Source organism: Tinamus guttatus, unplaced genomic scaffold, assembly GCF_059628265.1.
Source record: "Tinamus guttatus ecotype Peru unplaced genomic scaffold, ASM5962826v1 Tinamus_guttatus_pri_ptg000242l, whole genome shotgun sequence".
Classification (NCBI taxonomy): domain Eukaryota; kingdom Metazoa; phylum Chordata; class Aves; order Tinamiformes; family Tinamidae; genus Tinamus; species Tinamus guttatus.
The window spans coordinates 4,704,520-4,725,476 of NW_028288776.1; the positions used below are offsets into that span (position 1 = coordinate 4,704,520).

The following is a 20,957-nucleotide window of genomic DNA, read 5'->3' on the forward strand; positions in this document are numbered from 1 at the left end:
CAGCAAGTGCAGATTTGCTGCTGTTGTGAGGGAGAAGCCATTTAGGAGAATATCTGAACTCTGGCAGTCACCTCTCATTTGCTTGGGCTAGGTATGGAAACTATATGACTTACACTGTCTGACCCAGCTGCTGACAGCTCCTATTGCCAGAGCCTGTGATAAAATACACTGAAGGGAGAGTGTTGCGCTCTTCCTTTGTTCTTGTGCTTAGAGAAATTCTCTGGTGGCTCAATCTGGAACCTGAACAGCCTTTTTAATGTTTCTTCAGTCCTTTTACCTGCTGTTACAGGGCAATTATGAGGAATGGTAGGATAAGCAGCATCTTTATATTTTTGGAAATAAGATGCGGTTAAGAACATTAGGTAACAGTCTCACATAGCTTTCTATATAGAAGGTTAAATGCTGTGATAATTTATTAAAATTTGATCATAGTTGGCACTGGTTTATTGAATTAACCCTGATGAAGTATAAAATCAGTGAAATACTCCTGCAGTTGTGAATGCTGTCACCTCGAGAAGGCTGAAAGGTAAAAGCATCAGAAATTAGTTGAGTTTCAGAAAAAATGAAGAGGCAAGGCGTTATTTAACGTTGTGTCTGATATGTTCTATTAGTGTTGATTATAATTACAAGCATATGCAGAGCTCTAGGCTACCAGTAGTCACTGTGTTCCTATTGCCATTCAAAACAACTGCGGCACTGCAGTTGAAAAGGCACGCTCTGTTTATGCAGTGCCTTTCTATCATGGATAACTGTATTTTTATTCTGAAAAAATGTATACAGGCAAAAGCATAGAAAGTGAAGCAGAAAAGGGAGCTCTGAATAAAACACAGAAGAATCATTCTGTCAATAGGCACAAATGAAAGCAATAAGGACAAGAGTTAAAATTCAAGTTGGTGGTTGTGAGAGTGCCCACATTGGAAATATATTCTTGTCATACTACCTATATTTGTATGTTGGAATCTTTCCCTCCTTTTTGTAAAAAATAAACATTAGAACACATATTTACAAATACAGCAGTGGTTAGCTTGAATGCCAAAGATTTATGGGAGCTTTGTGGAGGAAGGTCAAATTTCATATATAAGAATATCATAGAATCATAGAATGCTTAAGGTTGGAAGGGACCTCTAGAGGTCATCTAGTCTAATATAAACAGGTTAAACACATGCAACTAAGGAGGACTCTGAGCTGAAAATAATTAGAAGCTAGAAAGGATGGGAGGGAAGTCTGCTGTTTTCCTGCTCATTTCTTGCTCTTCCCTAGACTTCTACTCACAACTGTTGTTGAAAGGAGAGCACGGACTGAATACACCTTTGGTTTGACCCTGTATGTTGAGAAAATGAACATTAAGAAATAAAAGAAGGGCTACATGTTAGTGAGGAAAGATGTATGAAATTTAAGCTAATGGGATTGCTTTTAAAGTCATTGAGGAAGAGTTTTTTTAAAATAGCCAGTCAGTTAACACTCTGGCAGTTAAGACACAATTCAGTGTGTATGTGGTAAGTCACTCTTGCTCTGTAACTGAAGAATAACTTTGCGGTGTCTGGTGCATGGGACATATTTAGAAAGTGCTTGATGAAATATGCCGCCAGCAGGGAAAAAAATAATAGAATCAGATCAGTTTTGCAGGTTGTAGGAGTCTTTCATTTTATATTTGAACAGTGAGCATTATTTTGAAGGTGAATTTTCTCATACAGCTGCAGGAAAATATAAACACATTATTATAAAAACAAAACAGCCTGGAAGAACAATAATGATCAGAGCAGAATACTTGGATTTTCCTAATGTTACAAAGCCCAGCAAAGAACAAAAAAAGAAAAGCATTGCAACTGTAAGCTATAGTGGTATATAAACCATATGCAGAATATTAATAGAAATTTTAGAGGAACTGTGTAAAATATTACAAATTTTTAGAAAAGCTTTTTGAATTTCCAAAAGATATCAGATGTTCAACAAGGTAAGACACCTAGAAGGAAGAAAAAAAAGTTGAGATATAGCTGTAGTGAGTCTGTGAGAAGTCTTGCTCTTTTGGCTGAATCTTTTGAGATGACCAAATTGTGCCTTTTAATAGGAGTGAAAGATGAAAAGCATGAATCAGTGATCTGAGTCTACTATGCCAAAGGCTGTAGAAACTTCAAACTGACCAACGAGCCTGCCTCTAGATGAGGAATGTAAGTGGAGCAAGCCTAAAGACAAAATATAATGGTCGCAGGAAAAGCAAACACCTGCAATTATGTTAGAGAAAAAGTAATCTTATGAGTTTGTTTTTTTTTTTTTTTAAACAGGATGACAATGGCATTTTATGTCCAAGTTTTCAAACCAAGAAACTCCATTTTAAGAAAGCAAGTAGTGACTAAAAGGCTGAGATTTTAAATGTAAATGCAGGTCAGAAATAACAGTTTGCGTATTTCCAAATAGTGCTAAATGCATAGATTAAACAGGTCACGGGAAACATGGGAAATTAAAAGCAACATATTGTTTATCAGAAAATGTCGTGGACCTACAAAGCCTTTCTGAGTTGAATAGGAGAAGAAAGCAGAATTACAACGACACAAAACAAAATCACATAAATCACATGTGATACAGTCATAGTCCTTCTGGAGTTAAATAAATTACAACTGCAATAAAGAAGAAAAGTAGACCACCATTAATGCTAGATCAAGAAAATTCTTTCCAGCTATGTGAAGGTAGTTAGATATAGACATGAAATAATGTGCTAGGTGAACTTGGACCACTCTTAGAATACCTTTTTTTTCTTGAATCAAGGTCCCTGTTAATAGCAAGCATGCTGTACTGAAGATGATGTGCAGTGATGTTCATATTGAAAGTTTTCTGTGTCCAGAGACAAGGCAAAATCAAATAGGATGTAGCGAATGGCCCTCATTTTAAGAGCTTTTAAACAATGCAGTTGCTAATGCACTTAAATCACCTTCCTTACTTGCCGGTTGACACTTCCAAATCCAAATATTGTGGAATATGCATAATGGCTGCCTTATTGAGCACAGATTTGTGTCACTAAATACCAACCTGAACAGAGGAGGAGGGCATCAGAGTGTCATTACCACACGGAAGCATAGAAGGACACGTGGCCTGTCTGCTTAACAAGCAGAGTGGCCCTTGCCAGGCAGAATTTGGAAGGAATCTAAGAGTAAATTGTACAACAAAGGTTTATAAGTGCAGATATCTGACTTTCTGTCAGGCTGCCTTCCAATACTACGGGGACTACTGAGATGAGATGATGAGAACTGGAATTTTCTCAAAAACACTTGGAAAGATTATCTGCAAAGTAGGCTATGTGGCTAAATCTCACTGGCAGAACAAACAGCAAAAAGAAAAAAAAAGAAAAAAGACCATGAAAATGCATAATCCCATGTATGAAGGCTGAAATAAAAAATAGAAATGGGATTTTTTGCCATGTATCACTCATTATTTGGTTGCTGAAATACTGTTGAGCACAGAGGCCATGAACCTATCAGGGGAACTTTTCAACAGATGTCCAATCTTTACTTGGATATAGCAGAAAATAGATGCATCTCTTGCTATAAGCCAGGGACTTGACTTCATGCAATCAGTTCAATTACAGTGTGTAGTTTAATAAATATATCCAAGTCAGTCATAACATAGCCAAGCATGTGTTTACAAGAGCTAAGACTTAAAAACATCAAAATGAGACATAAGGCAAATCATTCTTAGTAGTAGCCTACTACAATACTTAGATTCAGGGTTAAAATTTAGTTTTGTCCTAAGCTAGTCTGTTACTTTCCAGTGTCCTAGCACACAAGAGTCATGTATTGGGTTACCTGATAAGTGGTGGTACAGTTAGACCTGCAGTATCAGCTTGCATGACGAGGGATGCCTGTACTCCTGGCAACCTGAGAAGATGCATCTGGTTCGAAGACAGAGCAGGGCACAGGAACATGAAGCATTTCGAGTGTTGGAGATAAGGTGGATATGGCAGAGTTGGGTTGTCTTTAGGGCTGCAGAAAAACATCCTGTTTTGCTAGTCTTATAGCATAACTTGCTTATCTCCTAGATAGAGTCAAAGATAGTCAAAGGTAATATAAGGTAGAAGACAAGTGGTTAAAATATTTTTCATAAATGTAATGAGAACATACCAGTCCCTTTTCTTTCTTGTCTTCTTGGGATTGCAGGGATTGACATAGGAAGTTTTGAAGGAAAACAGAACAAAAACTTCTTAATTCTGATATAACACTAAAATGTCTTACACAAAGTATTAAATGGCTCATGCCTACATTTTCCAAACTCTCTGGTTTGATATTTGCCTTTGTAACCCTTGCAGCAGCACCTTTAAGCACAACCTGGTATGTTCAAGTCACACTGCTTGGCCTTTTACTTCAGTGTTTGTCATTACAGTAGCCCTTGTGATGCTTAGGTAGTGATTTTGCATATGAAATAAAAATCTGGAATAAAACATCTTGTTTATAGTATTTCATGCAGTATGTCCATAGTATATTTCATAAGGTAGATGCTTGCAGTTCACTGCTCTGAAAGTGCATCTGTCACGGTAGCTGTGTGCGGTGTTGGATTCCACAAACGTGAACGTCTTGTGGCTTTCAAGAAGCGAAAGCAGCACTGCTTTTCTTCAGTTTCCTTTTCATATGCATGCTGTCAGCATGGTGATTAGGTACTTGGTGATCCCCAACAGTTGTCTACCTGTTGGAAAAAATTGAATTTCTTTTTATGATTGATAGTTTCTGCATATTGTTATAACAACTTTATTTGGAATTAAATCACATTTTTCTTAGATATTCTGTTGGTATAATCCTGTGACATTAGTGGGAATATCACCCTAATGAAGTTCACATCTGAGTCTTTGGTTCAGGCCAAGTAATCTCATTGCTGTCCTGCAGCACTCTGACCTTTAATTTGACCCATCTGGAAAGAAAAAAGGAAAGATATTTTTATCTCAGACCTATTTTAGATTCATTTCATAATACAGTTCTACAAATATTTGTGTTTGTGTTGGCAGAATTGTCACAAATATTTGTGACAAATGCTCAGGATGGCGTGCTGAGGTGCTGCATACAGATTTGTTATGACTGGGTAGTATCCCAGGTCCTTTGAGGTCGGTCGGTCTATCTGACCACTACTTCCCGTAATTCCCACTTGTAGCCTCCCTCTTGCACAGTCTGGATCTGTCTTCTGCCAGGTCTTTGGGATTTCCAGTCTCTCTCCTTCCCTAGGCAGCATCTGCCTGCTTTGCTGTTCCCCTAAACAGTTTTCCCTCCCTATCTGTTCATTTTAATGCTCCTCTTAACCTTTCTTCCATTTCAGTTCCACCAAGACTTTTGGTCCTTAAATGCTTTATTATGCTAAATTTCAATTTCCTATCCTAAAACAAGGAGGTAGAAAAATTCGTGGAAGATTAGCTGGGTCTTGAGCAAGATTGTTTTTTATTCCATGTTGTGCTCAGAAATGACTAGTTATTGTGACTGAGAATTGAGGGGAGAGGCAGCAGGGTGGAAGAGTGCTCTGAGGCAGATGCTTCAACGACATGATTCCAGATCAGACTTTTAATTTGGCTAGCTTATAAGAAACTTAAAGCAGGTTAGGGCATGCCTACAAAGAGAAGAAATTTGATGATGTGGTTACTTTTTTGCAATGCTGCTGTATAGTTATGCTGGTATAGTCCCATGATTATTTTTATTCTAGCTTGAGAGAGTGTTTTTCAGGCACAAGGGCATTTGTTAGTTTATATTGCTTTCTAAATGTTTTAAGTTAACCTGGCACTCTTCTGTTAGAATAAGTGTGTCTAGATAAGGAATTAGGCCTCTACTATACTTAATCTTCCAAGAAAGCTCCCAGAGAAGACAGCCCTCACTACTGGGGAAAGTCAGTGCAGCCCTTCTGATCCCTGCTTGCTGACTGCAAGAGCAGCTGGAGGAAACACAAAGGGGCAGATGTGCATCGCCAAATAATTCACTCTTTTTTCTCTATTTTGTTGTTTTGGCGGAAGAAAGGAAAAGCAGTGTGTGGGGCAGGGGGTGGGAGGGAGACTTTATGTGATGGAAAAGAGGAGGTTAATCCTGTATTCATTTTCATAGATCCTATTTAAATATCATGCATTCTTCAGTGTAATTTTGTGCAGGAAGAACTACAAACTTTGTTTTCTGCTAATGATTTTTATTTTCTTATTCCTAAGTTGTGTGTGTGTGTTTGTTTTTGTTTTGTTTTTCCTCCTCCCCCCTGCCCTGAAAATGGGTATGTCTGGCCTAGTGAACTCCTGTGGCTTACGTAAGAAAATAATCATGATAAACTACCCTTTCCAGTTCTTGGCCGGTGTTGGTTTTGTTTGATAAAGTATCTGGTTTAAAAGTAGAACAAATGATAAGACTTTCAGGAACCTGTTCCTTCCAGGCTGGATTTTTCTTAAATTGGTCTTACTGGCCTAATACGAGTTGGAGCAGCCTGCTCTGACAAACAGGATTTGACAGTATGTAAAGTAACCTTACTGTGTCACAGATGGCTGAATTCTCAGAATAATTCCCAACCATGGAGCCAATTATCATTTATTTTTAACCTTTTCTTGTGACTTTGGACTGCTTATTGTTGCATATACTTCAACATAAGGTGTTCATGATGTGCTGGGGACTTTTTTGTAGCTTGAAAGTATTGCTTGTATTTAATGTAAAGTAAAATCAGAAGAATATGATGTCTTTTCCAGAAAACTGATTTCTTACTAATTTAATCACACTAAACTCAGTCCGTCTGTGTAGGAAGGGATGCTGGCATATTTAGATGTGATAGTCTGGTGAGTATAATTTGTTAAATGGAATTCATCCCTAGTTTAATAATACCACTCTGCTAGGAGGAGGTTTGCTTTGTGTGTGAAGATAAACCAAAGTCCTGATAATCTGAGGTCCATTCAGATTATCTCCTAGTCAAAGATGTTAACTCTTCATCTTGGACAAATATAAGGGATTATATTTTGTTTGCCTAAATAGCTTCTTCAGTTTTCATTTTATACAACAAACTTTCCCTTTCTAAAAACATACTGTTCCAAATAACATCCTGCTGCTATACAGATAATGTGAGAACTGCTATTTTATACCACAGATACACCCACGTTTCATACATTACTGTGTGATCCATGAATATTCTTTTGAGCTAAACTTTTCAGTGTGCTTTTAGTAGTACTATGTAGGCTTGAAATGTTAGTCTAATTGCCTTTTTTTTTTTTCTCCCCAGTGTCACTGAAATAATTGGGTCTGGCATATATAGTTGATAAGGGGAAAAATATGGTCCTAATAATCAGGATTTTTGTAGCCAGTTGGAAGATAGAAGCTTATGTAAAAGTCTTTTGGTATTATAAGTGGAATAAACAAATCTGGATGTCTGGAGGAAAAAAAAAGAACCAAACAGAGCCCATAGTGTGAATGAAATATGGGGTCCTGCTAGCTGAAGATTGCATGCATACCTCCTTGGTGTGTGGATACTGTAACTGATTAAAAAGACCAGCAGGAGATTCATGCTAAATGCTATGCTTTTTCTTGTTAAACCATTTTAGTGGAGAAGATTGAGTAACAAGTACCAGTTTGGATCAAAGCCTGAGTTTTGGTCTACTCTGAGCAAGTCTTGGCAGAAGCAGGAATTACAGGTTTGAGAAAAGCTAGTTTGGACCACCAGTTTCATGTCTGCATGATGATATACTAGTAACGAGTACAACATGGACTGTTATTTCCTAAAATATAAATAGTGATCAGTGAGGCAGGGTTGTTTGTGGGAGATTCTGAAAGAAACAGCCAGCGTTTATAGGTACAGAAATAGGACAGGCTTTGCTATATTCTTATAAGTGTCGTAGTTATTTTAATACAGTTACATAAAGTACATCATAATAGCAGTCTAGAAGAACATTAGGTCAATGTTAGCAGCATTAAGGAGATGGTTTGAGATGAGATATTCAGTAATGGAGTGGAGGTAATGTCTAACTAGCAAAATGAGGTAGTTTTGTAATACGAAATCATACCATATTATTGTTGTTGATGCACATTTGCCTAGAGTTGTGTTCCTTTCCAGAAAATGTTCTGCATCTCTGCATTGAGATATGTGCAAATGTGATGTTTCTTCCAAACATTTTAATTTTGAAAAAGAGGGTTTGTATAAAGGGATTTGTAAAAACCCGACACGGATTTTTTGAAGTAGTATAATACAATGCTTTAAAAAGGAATATACATGAAAGACTCAAAATTATAGTGACAGATATGTGTATGATCAAAGACTCTTTTGACTGAAATAGCAATAACTCCAAGGCCCCGCAAAGTCTTGCAGATCTGGAGTAGAATGGAAGTGAAAAGGGAGAGGGCACTTACGTATGTGGCACAGGTGCTCTTGTACATGGTAGCTAAACCATTAACGACTTCGGTTTCTGGAGCAGCTTTGGAAGGCGCTGGTGAACGGGACAGGCGTGTGTTAGTGGGTGTCCCCATGGCAGTCTGAGCACCCTGCAGTATCATTTGTCATAGCGACAGGTTATTAGGAGGAGAACAGATTATTGCTGTTCATATAAGATGACAATTAAAGTGATACTGTAGATCAGATGAGCAAACTGTGCTCCGTTTTCCTTGGTTGAACTCTTGAGAAGACTTCAGCAGTTTTCCGTGTTCGTAAAGTACGTGACAGCAAATAATGTGACCCTAGATTGCGGTATTACGAAGCACCCCAAAAGCAGAGGCTTTTGTTGCTTTGCTTCTTTCAGGTCTGGTATGCTGATGCACCCAGTATGTTCTTGCACTGATCTCCTTTCTTCACTATCTCTCTTTCTACCGTAGGGTCACACTGAACATATGTTTTTTGACTGTGTATAATGGTTCACGGGTAAACAGTACTGGCTTAATACAGTTAGGAATTGGTAGTTTTTCAGGTTTGACAAGGAATTGCCTCATTCTGATGTGTTATGCTGTTTATAGCCAATTCCATTTAAATTTGTCATCTCTATGGCTAGAGATTTTGACATACCTAGTTCAGTGCTCTCTAGCTTTGCTAAAGAGGCTTCTGTTTTAAGTTAAATAAAAAAGCTAGTGTGATTATATGACTGTGGTACGTATCAGTACAGTTCACATAAAGTTATGTAACACCTTGAGGATTATCTAAGGTTAAAATGCCTATCCTGAAATTCCATCCTGGGATCAAAAAAATTCTTATGTACAACATGAATTGTAGCAGTCAGACTTCAGACTCACTCTGAAGTGCCTGATTAATGCAGGGCCTTTTGATTTATGAATAGGATTCACAAGGTAAGGTTTCAGTCTCACCGCTTGCTCCCTGATTCCTTCCCCATGAAAGACAATTTAGTCATTTATACTTTAAAGCTTTGACTCCGTCTACATTGTATTTTATATTCATCTTTTTTGTCACTTATTTTTTAATGGGCTTTGCAGACTCCAAACCATGTTGCTTCTTAGTTGATTCCTTCTACTTAGACCCTTGGTATTGATTGCAATATTCTTTTTTATTAGATGTTGATGTATTTGTTATTGTATGTATTGTATGATATTAGTGATGTATTAGATTCCCACTTAGGAATATCTTCCCTGCCAGGGAAGCTGTGGTTGCTTTAGGGGACAAAAATCCTTCTAATTATTAATGGAATGTAAACAAATATTATTTTCCTTTCAAGACAGTTTTTACAAACAACATTTTGGAAGGAGTATTTTAATTGCCTAGTTGGTTAATAAACACCTTCCTAATTTCACTTTCTGGTTTTTAAGTAATAATTAACGTCCAGTCATGTCACTGTCTCCTGCTTTAAACTTTTTGTTTCTTTTTTCCCCCCCCCCCCAAACTGATACTTTTTGAAAGTGTTTTTTTCAATGAAATATACTGATGAGATAAAACTCTTTTTTTTTCACCTTGATTTCTGCTGCTGTTTATGTTCCTCCTGCTGTTCTTCAAATCCTCTTACTGTAGTGGCTAGCTACTTACTGTAGTGGACTAGTTACTACAGAGGTTATTTCCTGCAGAATTGAAATAGGGTTGTTTGGAAGGAAAGGAAGAGAAGAAAATGATGGGAGCTAAAGTCACAAATCTAAAGAAATTCTGGCTTTATTACTTCTGCTGTTCCTGAAAGAATTTATGCAAAAGTTCATTATTTATGGACTGGTAGAGTAATTAAAAAAAGCGCATCTTAAATATTCAAACAACCGTGCAGCAGACGTGTGTTAAGACTAATGTGAAATGAGTATCTAAGACTAATGTGTATCTAAGGAACCTTTACTATTTAGTAGGTCGATTGTGATACAAATCACAAACTTTTTGGTCCACCTCATTATGAAACATGAATTCTTCATTTTTAGGAATCCATTTCATTTTTATGAGCCCATCACATTTTTATTTTTGTTTTGAATTACAAAAGGATTGTGTTTTCAGTGGAGTTCTGTCCATTTAGTTTTCTTCCCTCATCATTTCCTTGCAGTCTGGTCAAATGGAAATCTAGATATGCTGCCAGGGGGATGTAACCTTAGTCATCAATCAAACGTCTTTAAATGGAGGTGCTCCAGCAAATTATTATGGAAGAAAAAAACTGCTCAGGTTTTTGGTTGAATTTATTTAGTCCAAAACAATTCTTTCATGACAGCAAGGAATTTCACATCTCTCCATTTGCTGTGAATTGAAAGGTGTCAACAGAAGAGTAAATAGGTCATAGTACAAAAATAGATATTTTTGCCCTGAGCCAGTCTAATAAATGTACAGGAGAAGGCAGTTTCTTTTACCAGGATTCTTCTATCATTAGCTTTAGTGTCTTCCCTTGTTGCGGCTCTAATCCAAACACCTGTGCTGATCTTTGGGCTTTACTGGCAAGTGCATCTTCAGCTCAGAACAGTTAAGGGTAAAACAAAACCAGCGTGAATTAATTCTGGGCAATACACAGATTCAGTTACTGAACTGAAAGCATGCTTTACTCCTAAAATTAACTCTTCATAAGGAATTCTCTGTAAACCTTTTGATTTACTGATTGGCTTTTTACAAGAGGAGTGTTTTTTTTTTTTTTGTTTGTTTGTAGTCATTAATTTTATTGCTGATCTGACACATCAGGGATTTCATCAGTTGAATGAAAAAATGCTTGCTAGTAATTCGGACTTTTGAATCTTTTCTTACCTACTGTCATTAAAAACAATCTAAAGCTGTTGCTGAGTAGGTGATTTGTATTTTGAAAAAAAATACAAAAATCATCTAAGAAAATGATTGGATAATGGATGAGTTCTGTTCAGAATTCTTTCTCTGCGTAAGTGTAGTGCATGTCAGATAAAGCTACTAGCATAATTTTTGCTGCTTCAGTATTTGACATAATTATATGATAGCAGTCTGCCAAATTGCTTGAGAATGTCACCCAAACAGACAAATCACAATGCCACTAGAATATATTCTATGTACAGTATGTAAAAATATTTAACTTTACTGCAACAGTTGTCTTTTAGTGGCACTTTTTTCAGTGAAAGCTCAATTTTGTCCACTCTGTATTTCTGCAAAATTGTATACAATTCAAAACAAATAACTGAAATATTTTGACACCAAAGTTGTGGAATACGCAAAGTTTAATGTTCTCTCATTCAATATAAAATCAAATTATATTGATTCTTGTGAAATTGAAATTCTGTTTTCAACGTTGAGAGTTGTAATTAACTGAGATTATTGTAATTAATAGTTTCCTTGCTTATATGTACAAGCTCTGTGTGTTTTTTGAGCTCTCTCTGTTTAGGTAATCCTAGAACAGTAATAGAATTTTTGCTTCCATGTTCTCTTGTTTCTTTAGGTTTCCGGGTCAGGCCTTTTTCTGGTCAACTTACTGATATATTTTGCCTATATAAACGTTTTATATATATATATGTGTGTGTGTGTATATATATGTGTGTATATATATATAAAATATATATATTTACCCATGTGGCTGAGCTAAGGGATTTGGGGGGGGGGGGGGTATATTGTTCCTTTTTTCCACAGTCCTGTCAAAATATTTCTTGCTCTCTACGCGTATGTTCCTCCTTTCGCTTAAATAGATTTATAGGATAAGCAACAATATAGGTTTAAGTAACTGAGAGTGTACCAGAATATTAAAAGCCTCAGAAACTCGATAGAGGGGAAAAAAAAGTCATCCTGAAGTCACTTGATACAGGAGCTCTTTCTGGAATTCACCTCTCGCTCGTCTGGTTCTGTCCCTGATGTGGCTAAGTAGCAACTGTTCTTTTTGCCTGAGCCCTTGCTGTCACTTACCTCTTGCATTTTTTCAAGTCTCTGCCCCTGTATTTTTTCTTTTCCATTCGTCATTTACCATGACATTTTTCAGCTCTTTACTAAAATAAGAAGTTCCACTAAATAATTGAAATCTAATTTATCAATAGAATAAAAATTGTGATATTTCATGAGCTGTTGTTCTAGAAATGTTTTCATTATTGAATTTCACTGTAACCAGATGCGGTAAATCTGTTCTGCTTGTATTTAGCTGAATTTATATTTTGAATTGTCAGCTTAAAGAAGGGGATTTTTTTAATTCTAATATATATAAAATCATAAATATGATTCAAGTAAATGAGATAATTTCCAAAGACTTTATAGATTTATAATAGAAATATAACAACTGTGTAAAGAAAAAAAAAAAGTGGAGAAAGCTGACTGCTTGTCTTCTGCATCACAGATAAGTTCACTTTTAGGAAAGCAACAGCATGTGAAGCAAGATTCAGTAATTCCTTTTCTATAGTAACTTACAGTCTCTCCATACTACTAGGTGTTCTAAAATGAGATGGGATTCCCAGGATGTTTTTTCAAATAATAGCTGTTGGGCATTGGCACTGATGGCCCATTCTGGAAACAATTGGCAGCATTGTGTGGGGTTTGGATCAGTACATTTATTTCTGTGTTTTGATATAAAATTGGTTCCCTTCCACCGCCTCGCTAGTGTAAGTGCACATTGTTCCCCCTGCATGTGAAGAATGGGGTTACTGTGAACTCTGGCAAACCTTTCGCTCCTATTGTGTTGAGGTAATTTGGGGATTCGGAGTAAGTTTAAATTTGAGTTCTGCTTAGTTGATTACAGCTAAATGGCAGAAAAAATGTCTATTTATAAAACATACTTGATAATGTAATTCATAGTTCATTAGCTGTAGTAACCAGTATCTTTCACTATTTTTTTCCCTCGTGTTGCTTTAAGTATTGTCTGGGGTTTGGACACCCTAAAACGTGACTTTGTTGTGAATTCGTTTTCTCATACATTTTTAGCATGCTAAGATATACATTTTAAAGTTGAATTAACATTTTACATTCTTAATTAGTTTGTAGCTTATTCCTTTCTTTTGTAAGAAACTTGTAAAACTGGTAATTGCTTTTTAGAGAAGGTGGCTTTCCTTAAATGGCCTGTTTATTTAATTAAAATATAAGGAAAAATAATTTCAAGTGTTTTAGTGATACCTCTTTCCTTTTCTCAACAGTTATCAAAATCTTGCTAAAGTGATGGCATAAACTAGTCAAAAGGAGTTCGGATTACGTCATGGATATCCGCAATGGTGATTGATAGTGTTACGGTGGCGCAGTGGGAATCTGCAGTATCGCATGTCAGAAGCTTGTATTTCTTTTACTTTTGTGATGGTAAGAGCTTTCTGTATTAAATAAAAAATAACTTTTAGAATGATTTATTTCTTCAGAGAGTAACATGGCAAATCACCAAGATTTTTGTCTTGCATGTTGTTTTTAGTGTATGCTGAGTGCAGCAGTAATTACTTACCATAGTGTGCACTGGAATTTGATTTGTTTGCTCCTTGTTATTGTTCATTTGAAATGTCACTTACCACTCCATATCTGTGATAGCTTTATATCGATTGGCCTAGGTAAAATGGACTGTGTAAATGATCCCTGTTTGTCATGTTTGTTTTCATCCCCAAATGAGAATTTTAGCCAGACGGTACTGCACTTTTTGTGTGAATGGGGAGAATATCCCAGGAAGTTTATCCATACAGGAAATAGGTGTGAAGAGCCATTGTGTACAATACGTAGGTACATTTTTGTTTATCTCTTTATTTAGCCAATTCCCTCTTTTGGGGGCTCACTCTATTTTCTCGTTGGTCATCTTTGTCCTACGTTATTGCTGCTGATGGCACAAAGTGGAAGTTAGTGCCCCCGAAGTCCTCTATGTTGAGGCAAACAAGCAGTGCACTTGCCTGGACATAGTGTGAAGCTGCAGGAGCAGTGTAAGCCTGCCTGCACAACCCGGCTCATGGACATTTCCATGTTGTAGCTGCTTTTTTGTGTAATATTGTCCTGACAGCTTTTACACTGCTCTCCCTGCAGGCAGCCTTGCTCGTCTGCCTTTCCGGCAAGTGCAGGGCTGAGCGGCACCTTCCCCCTTTCCCAAGGAGCCCAGCTGGGAGAGTGGCCAGGGCCACCCTGCTTCTCTTAACAGGAGAGCAGGAAGGATCTCCTCTTCTGTCCCAAGTTTTAGAGCTGTAGCTTGCTTGGTTCAAATGCAGGGAAGATTCCAGACCATCTGAGAGGTCTCTCATGATGAGAATTGCAGAATTTATCTTGTGTTTTTTGAATTTAGAATAACTTCATAGTTCTTTTGCTGCCCTAGGAAGTGTGTCAGGAAACTTACCTTGCAGACTGTGTGGGATGAATGCAGAACTGGCACTTTATGCTTACTAAGTAAATACTGAAATATATTATTATGTCTTGGACATTAAATCATTGGGACTTTTGTGTATTGTTATCAAGCATTAACAATAATTTAAATGTATGCCATAGTTTTTCATTTTGCTAGGATTTTTCATTTCATTATTCCATAGCTGACTTATGTCTTATTTACAGCTTTAAATTATAAATTCAATTTACTTCATTTGTTTTTCTCGTCATGGATTATTACAAATAATAATTAGTCTGAGACTAAAATTTATATTCAGCTATTTCTCTTTACTGGCTTTCTCATAACAAAATTGAATGTTATTGATTTATTTTTAGTATGGATGAAAAAAAATAAAAGAATGCCTATTGAAACACTTTTCCTGCATCCTTGTTTGCCTTTCTAAATAGCATATAATATGCTTGATTCAAAAATTAATAACTTTAGCATTCACATCATATGGTGGCTAAATTTGGCATTTGGGTAGATGGAAAAGGGAAGATGTGGCATCATACACAAAAGTGAATCTGTTCATTAAGGATATTATCACAGCTTCATGGTGACGTGGAGTTTGATGCATTGATAGAAGAGGGGTAAGATTGAACTAATTTCTGTTAAATGTTATTTTGAGTTTGGGCAAATTGGGTACGCCTACATTTCACAGTGAAATCTCAAATAAGATGCTCAAACTGGATGTTTTTAACTTAAGCTTGAATATAAATTTATTTAAATATGAGATAGACCATGATTCACTGTGCTGCCCGTGAAAAATAAAAACTTACAGCCTTCTATAATACCTCATAGGAGATTAGTAAGAAGACAGAGCCAGTCTTGTTGAGATAGATGGTGCAAAAATGGAAGAGTGGTCATAAATGGGAAAAAAAAGAGGCTCCACCTGGATATAAGAAGAAATACTGTCTCAAGAGTAACTAAGCACTAGAATAGGTTGCCCTGAGAAGCTGTGGGATATCTGTACTTGGAGATTTTTGAGACTCAGCTAGACCATCCCTATGTAGCCTTACCTGATCTTTATTTTGAATGATTTTGTGATTCTGCTTAGTTTTTACTATTAATAAGTGTAGCTGTTTTTACTGGTATGGTTTTTTAAAATCATCTGTTGAATTAGATTTGCTGTTCTATTTTGTTACTTATAAATTATTTGTTCTTGAGGCTTAAGCAACAAGTGATTTAAAAATATGTTTTTTAATGGCTTGCACCTTAATGTGCGGTATTATTTAACATGAAACTGGGATTTAAGAATGTGATTTGAAATCTCATCTAAATAGACAACTAATAATTCCACTACAATATGCTCTATGTACAGTATGTAAAAAATAATATATTTTTATAGGAGTAGTCTAATTCTACAAAATATAATCAATATCAATTATATTCATATATGAGTCTTTAAGAGAGGGTAAAAAAAAAAAAACACAAATAACCACGTCAACTATTTTGGAGTTGGATTTTTTTTGGCATTTATTGGCAGAGAAAGAAGTGATAAGAAGTGATATTTTGCATAAGCATACGCAGCTTCTGCTAAGTAGAATTGTGGCAATATATTCAGAATTTCTGTGTGTGTAGGAATTTTTCTCACATATTTCTTTCTCATGTCTTGTTTTGCTTTTTTGAAGGTTTCCCAATGAGTGGATCATGATGAACATACTTTAGGGACTTGCCGTAGTATGGCTGCTTCTCGATCTACTCGTGTTACAAGATCAACAGTGGGTTTAAATGGTTTGGATGAAAACTTTTGTGGTAGAACATTAAGAAACCGTAGTATTGCTCATCCAGAGGAAGTTTCACCTCATCCTCAAGTAAGATCAAGGTCACCAAAGAAGAGACCGGAGTCTGTGCAAGCTCAGAAGGGAAGTAACGGTGGGAGAACTACTGACTTGAAACAGCAGAGTGCTCGGGAATCATGGGTGAGCCCTAGGAAGAGAGGGCTGTCTACTTCAGAAAAAGATAATGCTGATAAACAAACTGTGGAAAATTGTGAAAAAAGACAAGCAGAACCTGTATCGCCTGTTTTGAAAAGAATTAAGCGCTGTCTTCGCTCAGAGGCACCCAACAGTTCCGAAGAAGACTTGCCTGCCAAGACAGAGAAGGAACCATTGGAACGTAAAAGCTTAGTGTCGGACAATGATGCGGGGTCTCCAGGGACTAAGCGAGCTTGTCGATGTCTTATATTGGATGATTGTGACAAAAGGGAAGTTAAAAAGGTGAATGTTTGTGCGGAAGGATTTAATAACTCTGCAATAGTTGAAGAGATTGCAGGCTATCAGACTGTCAATGGAGTTGGTGAGAGAGACTCAAATTCTCTAAACTGTGATGACTGTCAGCTTGATGGGAACGCTAAGCAAAATAGTGCTGGTTCCTGTACGCCCATGGACAAAACGGTAGCAGAAAATGGAAATGCATTTGCCCACTCTTCATTGCTGCTTAATAGCAGCAAGGAGGACAGTGTTGTAGACCATTATGTGCCTTGCACAAACTCTCAAGAACAGGTAAAGTTGGAGGACCACAAAATAATAAATGACTGCTTGCCTGAGGAGCATGCTAATCAGGCAAACGAGCCAGCTGCAGGGTCCTTTTCTGAAATCCAGTCATCCTTGTTGAGGGATTCTGAGGAGGAGGTAGATGTAGTAGGAGATAGTAGTGCCTCTAAGGAACAGTGTGCTGAAAACACCAATAGCAACACAAATACTCGTCATGATAGTACATCAATCTCAGGTGAACCTGAACCACATTCTTCTGTGCTGGACTGTGTTTCAGCTCAAATGACATCAATGTCAGAACTTCAAGAACACAGATACACATTGAGAACTTCACCCCGAAGGGCTGCCCCTGCTAGAAGTAGCCCTACTAAAAATAACTCTCCTTGTAGAGAAAACGGACAGGTTGAGGAAAATAATCTTAATTCCACTGAAAAGAATGTACCTGTAGGTATTAATAATATCAATGGATCTCCCAAAAAGTCTGAAGAAATTAAACAGAATGAAAAAGAGAGAAATTGTAACACTGGAGATCATGGGAAGGACGGACTAAGAAAGCCGCTTTCTGAGGCTAGGCTTGTTGCTGGATATATACCATCTGCCAAAGAGAGTGCCAACAGCCACACTGCAGAGGATGAGGAGGAAGAGCCTGATGTGTATTACTTTGAATCAGATCATGTGGCATTGAAACACAACAAAGAGTATGTGTAACTATGGTAACCATGAATTCTGCTTTTGTTTCTTACCAAAATATATAAATTAATATATATTTAAAGTTAATTTCACAGAAAAAAATTAAGTGCTTAAAATTTTCTTGCTCTTCAGTCTTCTTTCTTCCTTGTTTCTACCCCAAAGAAAATTAAACTCTGTTTAATATGCAGTATGGTACAGCAATGTGGTTTATACATTTCTAAACGTGTGAGTTTTTTAGCCAGCAATTGTTTTTGAAACACTTCTGTTATCTTTTTTTTTTTTTTTTTTTTTCCCTCTAGAAAACTAGCTGGGTACCAAATCAAATAATTTATAAGCTTTAATTGCAAAGGTTTCAACTATTTGTCATCATATATAATAGATATAGCATATATTGTTTATGAAGTTATCATCCTGTTGTACATAGGATTTACATGATTAGGCTCTTAAAATAAGCACATATTTTCAGTGACACGGAAAAGACTTGCCATTATCATGTAAAGGTAAATTAGTCAAATGCAGCATTTTGAAAACTTTCTCTAACACAACTGTCATGTCTGTGTTGGTGCTTATATGCATTTAATGCAAATATTTATGCCTCCAAAATATTATTGGAAGGGAGTTATGATTTGTTTTTATATTTATCATCTGAATTTTAGAAGTAGAACTGTAGTAATCATATACCTGTGATAATTGTGACAGAGGTTCTTGAAACAAAAGGGCACTCTTCTCAATGGAGAAAATTTAAATGGAGAAATTTTTCTTCAAAGAGCGGATCAGAGAGTGGCTTTTGTCACACGGTTCTGACTTCCTGTATTTTGCAGCCTGGTAGCTGGTTCTGAATACAGAAGGGCCAAGCACATGTGATCTTTAGTTGCTTTGTATAAAGAGCGTTGCTGGTGATTCATTGCTGGTGAAAGTCATTGCTGATGGACTTGGAAATTGATTACAGCACAGGGATAATGAACCTGACCTGCAAGAAACAGATGATTGCCTAATTCAGCAAAAGTTTGAGTGTTTTAGGGGACGTTACAGTTGTATTATTTCTTTTTTTTCAATATCAAAAATAAATACATTAATTGGAGAAAACGATGATTTAGAGCATGGATCACACAAGCATTTTACAATTATAATCAAATATCAGCAGTTACAATAATAAGTAAAAGGTGTATGGAGATTTTTCCTGCTAGGCAGAGAGAAGGTTGTAAAATTGCATGACTGCTGTTTTCCAAGTTGTTAATGGAAAAATTGGCTGTTGTCTTCTGAGGTTTTTATACCTATTAGGGTGGCTGTACTACTAAGGTTATTACAAGGATAATAGTAATGTAACTGTATTTGACATTTATTAGGGAAATTATTATGAAGAACAGATCAGATTTTAGATGCAGCATCTGTTTTAATTACTTATGAATTAAACATATAAATGGCCATTTTTTTTCTTTCAATTGAAATCTACAACTTAGTGTAAATTCTGGAAAAAGTAAAGGTAGTTCTTCAGTTCTCCATTTGAACAAACAGAAATGTAAAATATTCTCAATCCATTTCAGGAAAAGGCCACAGTGTTGACCTTTCAATATAAATAATTCCCCTGAAATTGTGACTAGTTCAACAGCCTGTACATACGAGCTGGTTGAAGAGCTTTTGAAATTGGGTATTTGTACAAATTGCCTGCAAATAGCACCTTGTAGCTTAGTACTAACTTTTCTGCTGAATGCAGGATTCCAAAAGAAATGCTATAATTTTTGTCCTGTCTTACCTTGCACTGATTTTTTGTGACAAAAGATGGGAAAACTAGACGTCTCTGCTATATCAAGGAAGTATTATTTCTACTTTTCAGAAGGGAAGCATGCTGTTGAATGTAGCATTACTTAATTCTTTTTCTTTCTTACAAACAATATTGATATAACTGGACAATTGTGGACAGTCTTTATTTTTAGTGGCAATAAAACAAATTTAGTATTCTGGTGGTTCCTTCTAATAATAGCGTCTTCCTGAAGAACTTGAGATACGTCTTTTGGTATTTTAGGTGTGTAGCTGTTCTTTATCTGTAAGTTTGTAGTTGAAGAATTGATCAGTTCTCTTTCAAATTTAAATAACATCAAAGTTCAGTGAGGATGCTCTCAATTTGTGTGTTACCATTTTTGAACAATGTAGGGATTATACTCCTGCGTTCTCTCATTTAGTGTTTATTTTCTAAGACGTTAAAGTAAAACAAGGCCTTTAGCAGAAATGTTTTTCCTAGTTAGTCAGATGCAAAGGATTCCAGGGTGCCCATGCTAGCAGGTAAGGGCTTTTAGTTTGCTATGTGATATTTTTGTCTGAGGAAAGTGTGCTGGCAATGTTTAAATCGGCAACTTGGTACACAGTTATGTTTGGTATACAGTGATTAAACCTGTGGATTATTTCTTTCTTTTTTCTTTTTTCTTTTTTTTTTTTTTGACTTGTATTTTTGTGTTTCTTTTCCTTTTAAAAAGCAAGTTCAGAGAACCATTGGCATCTTGGTTAGGGTAAGGAAGCAGATCTTTCAAAGGTGACACTTAATGTTTCTCTCTGCTATAGCAGCATTTTTTCATTCTATAAAGACTTCCAGTATTTCCTGTTGTATAACTTGATTGCATACATAATTATACAGCCAATATTCACCCTTCAGAAGTTATTGTAAGAGTGATGAACCACAAACGAACCAAAGCCTTCAACAACTGTTAATAAGACTTGCTATAAGAAAAACAAGTAAATATGCATTGTGGTATTTCTGTGCAAATTTGTTATTTTTTGAATGGTGCCATGTTTAAGCAATATGTCAGTATTTCTTTAGTGACATAATAGGGAAGATAATTACCACAAAAAATGCAAGAATTGTGGAAGAGTAACCTTCTGAGAGAAGGTTGAAGTTAGAGACACTCTGCAACAGTTGTAATAAAATATAACCCTCCAACAAAAAGGGATCTGAGATCTACTAAAAAGAAATTTTATCACAGCATAGACATATGTGAAGACGGTAATGGACTGGTGCAGCATGTTGTATTACATGCATATTTGTTTCTTATTGTAACACCTCTCTGAAAATTCCATTTGGTACCTATCTGAGAGCACTGCATGTATTTTTTACCTCAGAAACCTTTGCATTTTATGCTGAGATTTAAAAAAAAAAA

At 36.3% G+C, this 20,957-nt stretch overlaps 1 protein-coding gene across 2 annotated transcripts in view; it reads left to right on the forward strand.

Moving 5' to 3' along the window:
• ZZZ3 (zinc finger ZZ-type containing 3) overlaps positions 1 to 20,957 on the forward strand; it is a 56,413-nt gene that overhangs the window by 11,731 nt on the left and 23,725 nt on the right. For both annotated transcript variants that reach the window (XM_088526078.1, XM_088526079.1), the window contains exons 2-3: positions 13,437 to 13,593; positions 16,255 to 17,816. In XM_088526078.1, the coding sequence (XP_088382204.1) occupies positions 16,306 to 17,816 (1,511 nt within the window). In that variant the 5' untranslated portion in view covers positions 13,437 to 13,593; positions 16,255 to 16,305. The remainder of the gene's footprint in view (positions 1 to 13,436; positions 13,594 to 16,254; positions 17,817 to 20,957) is intronic.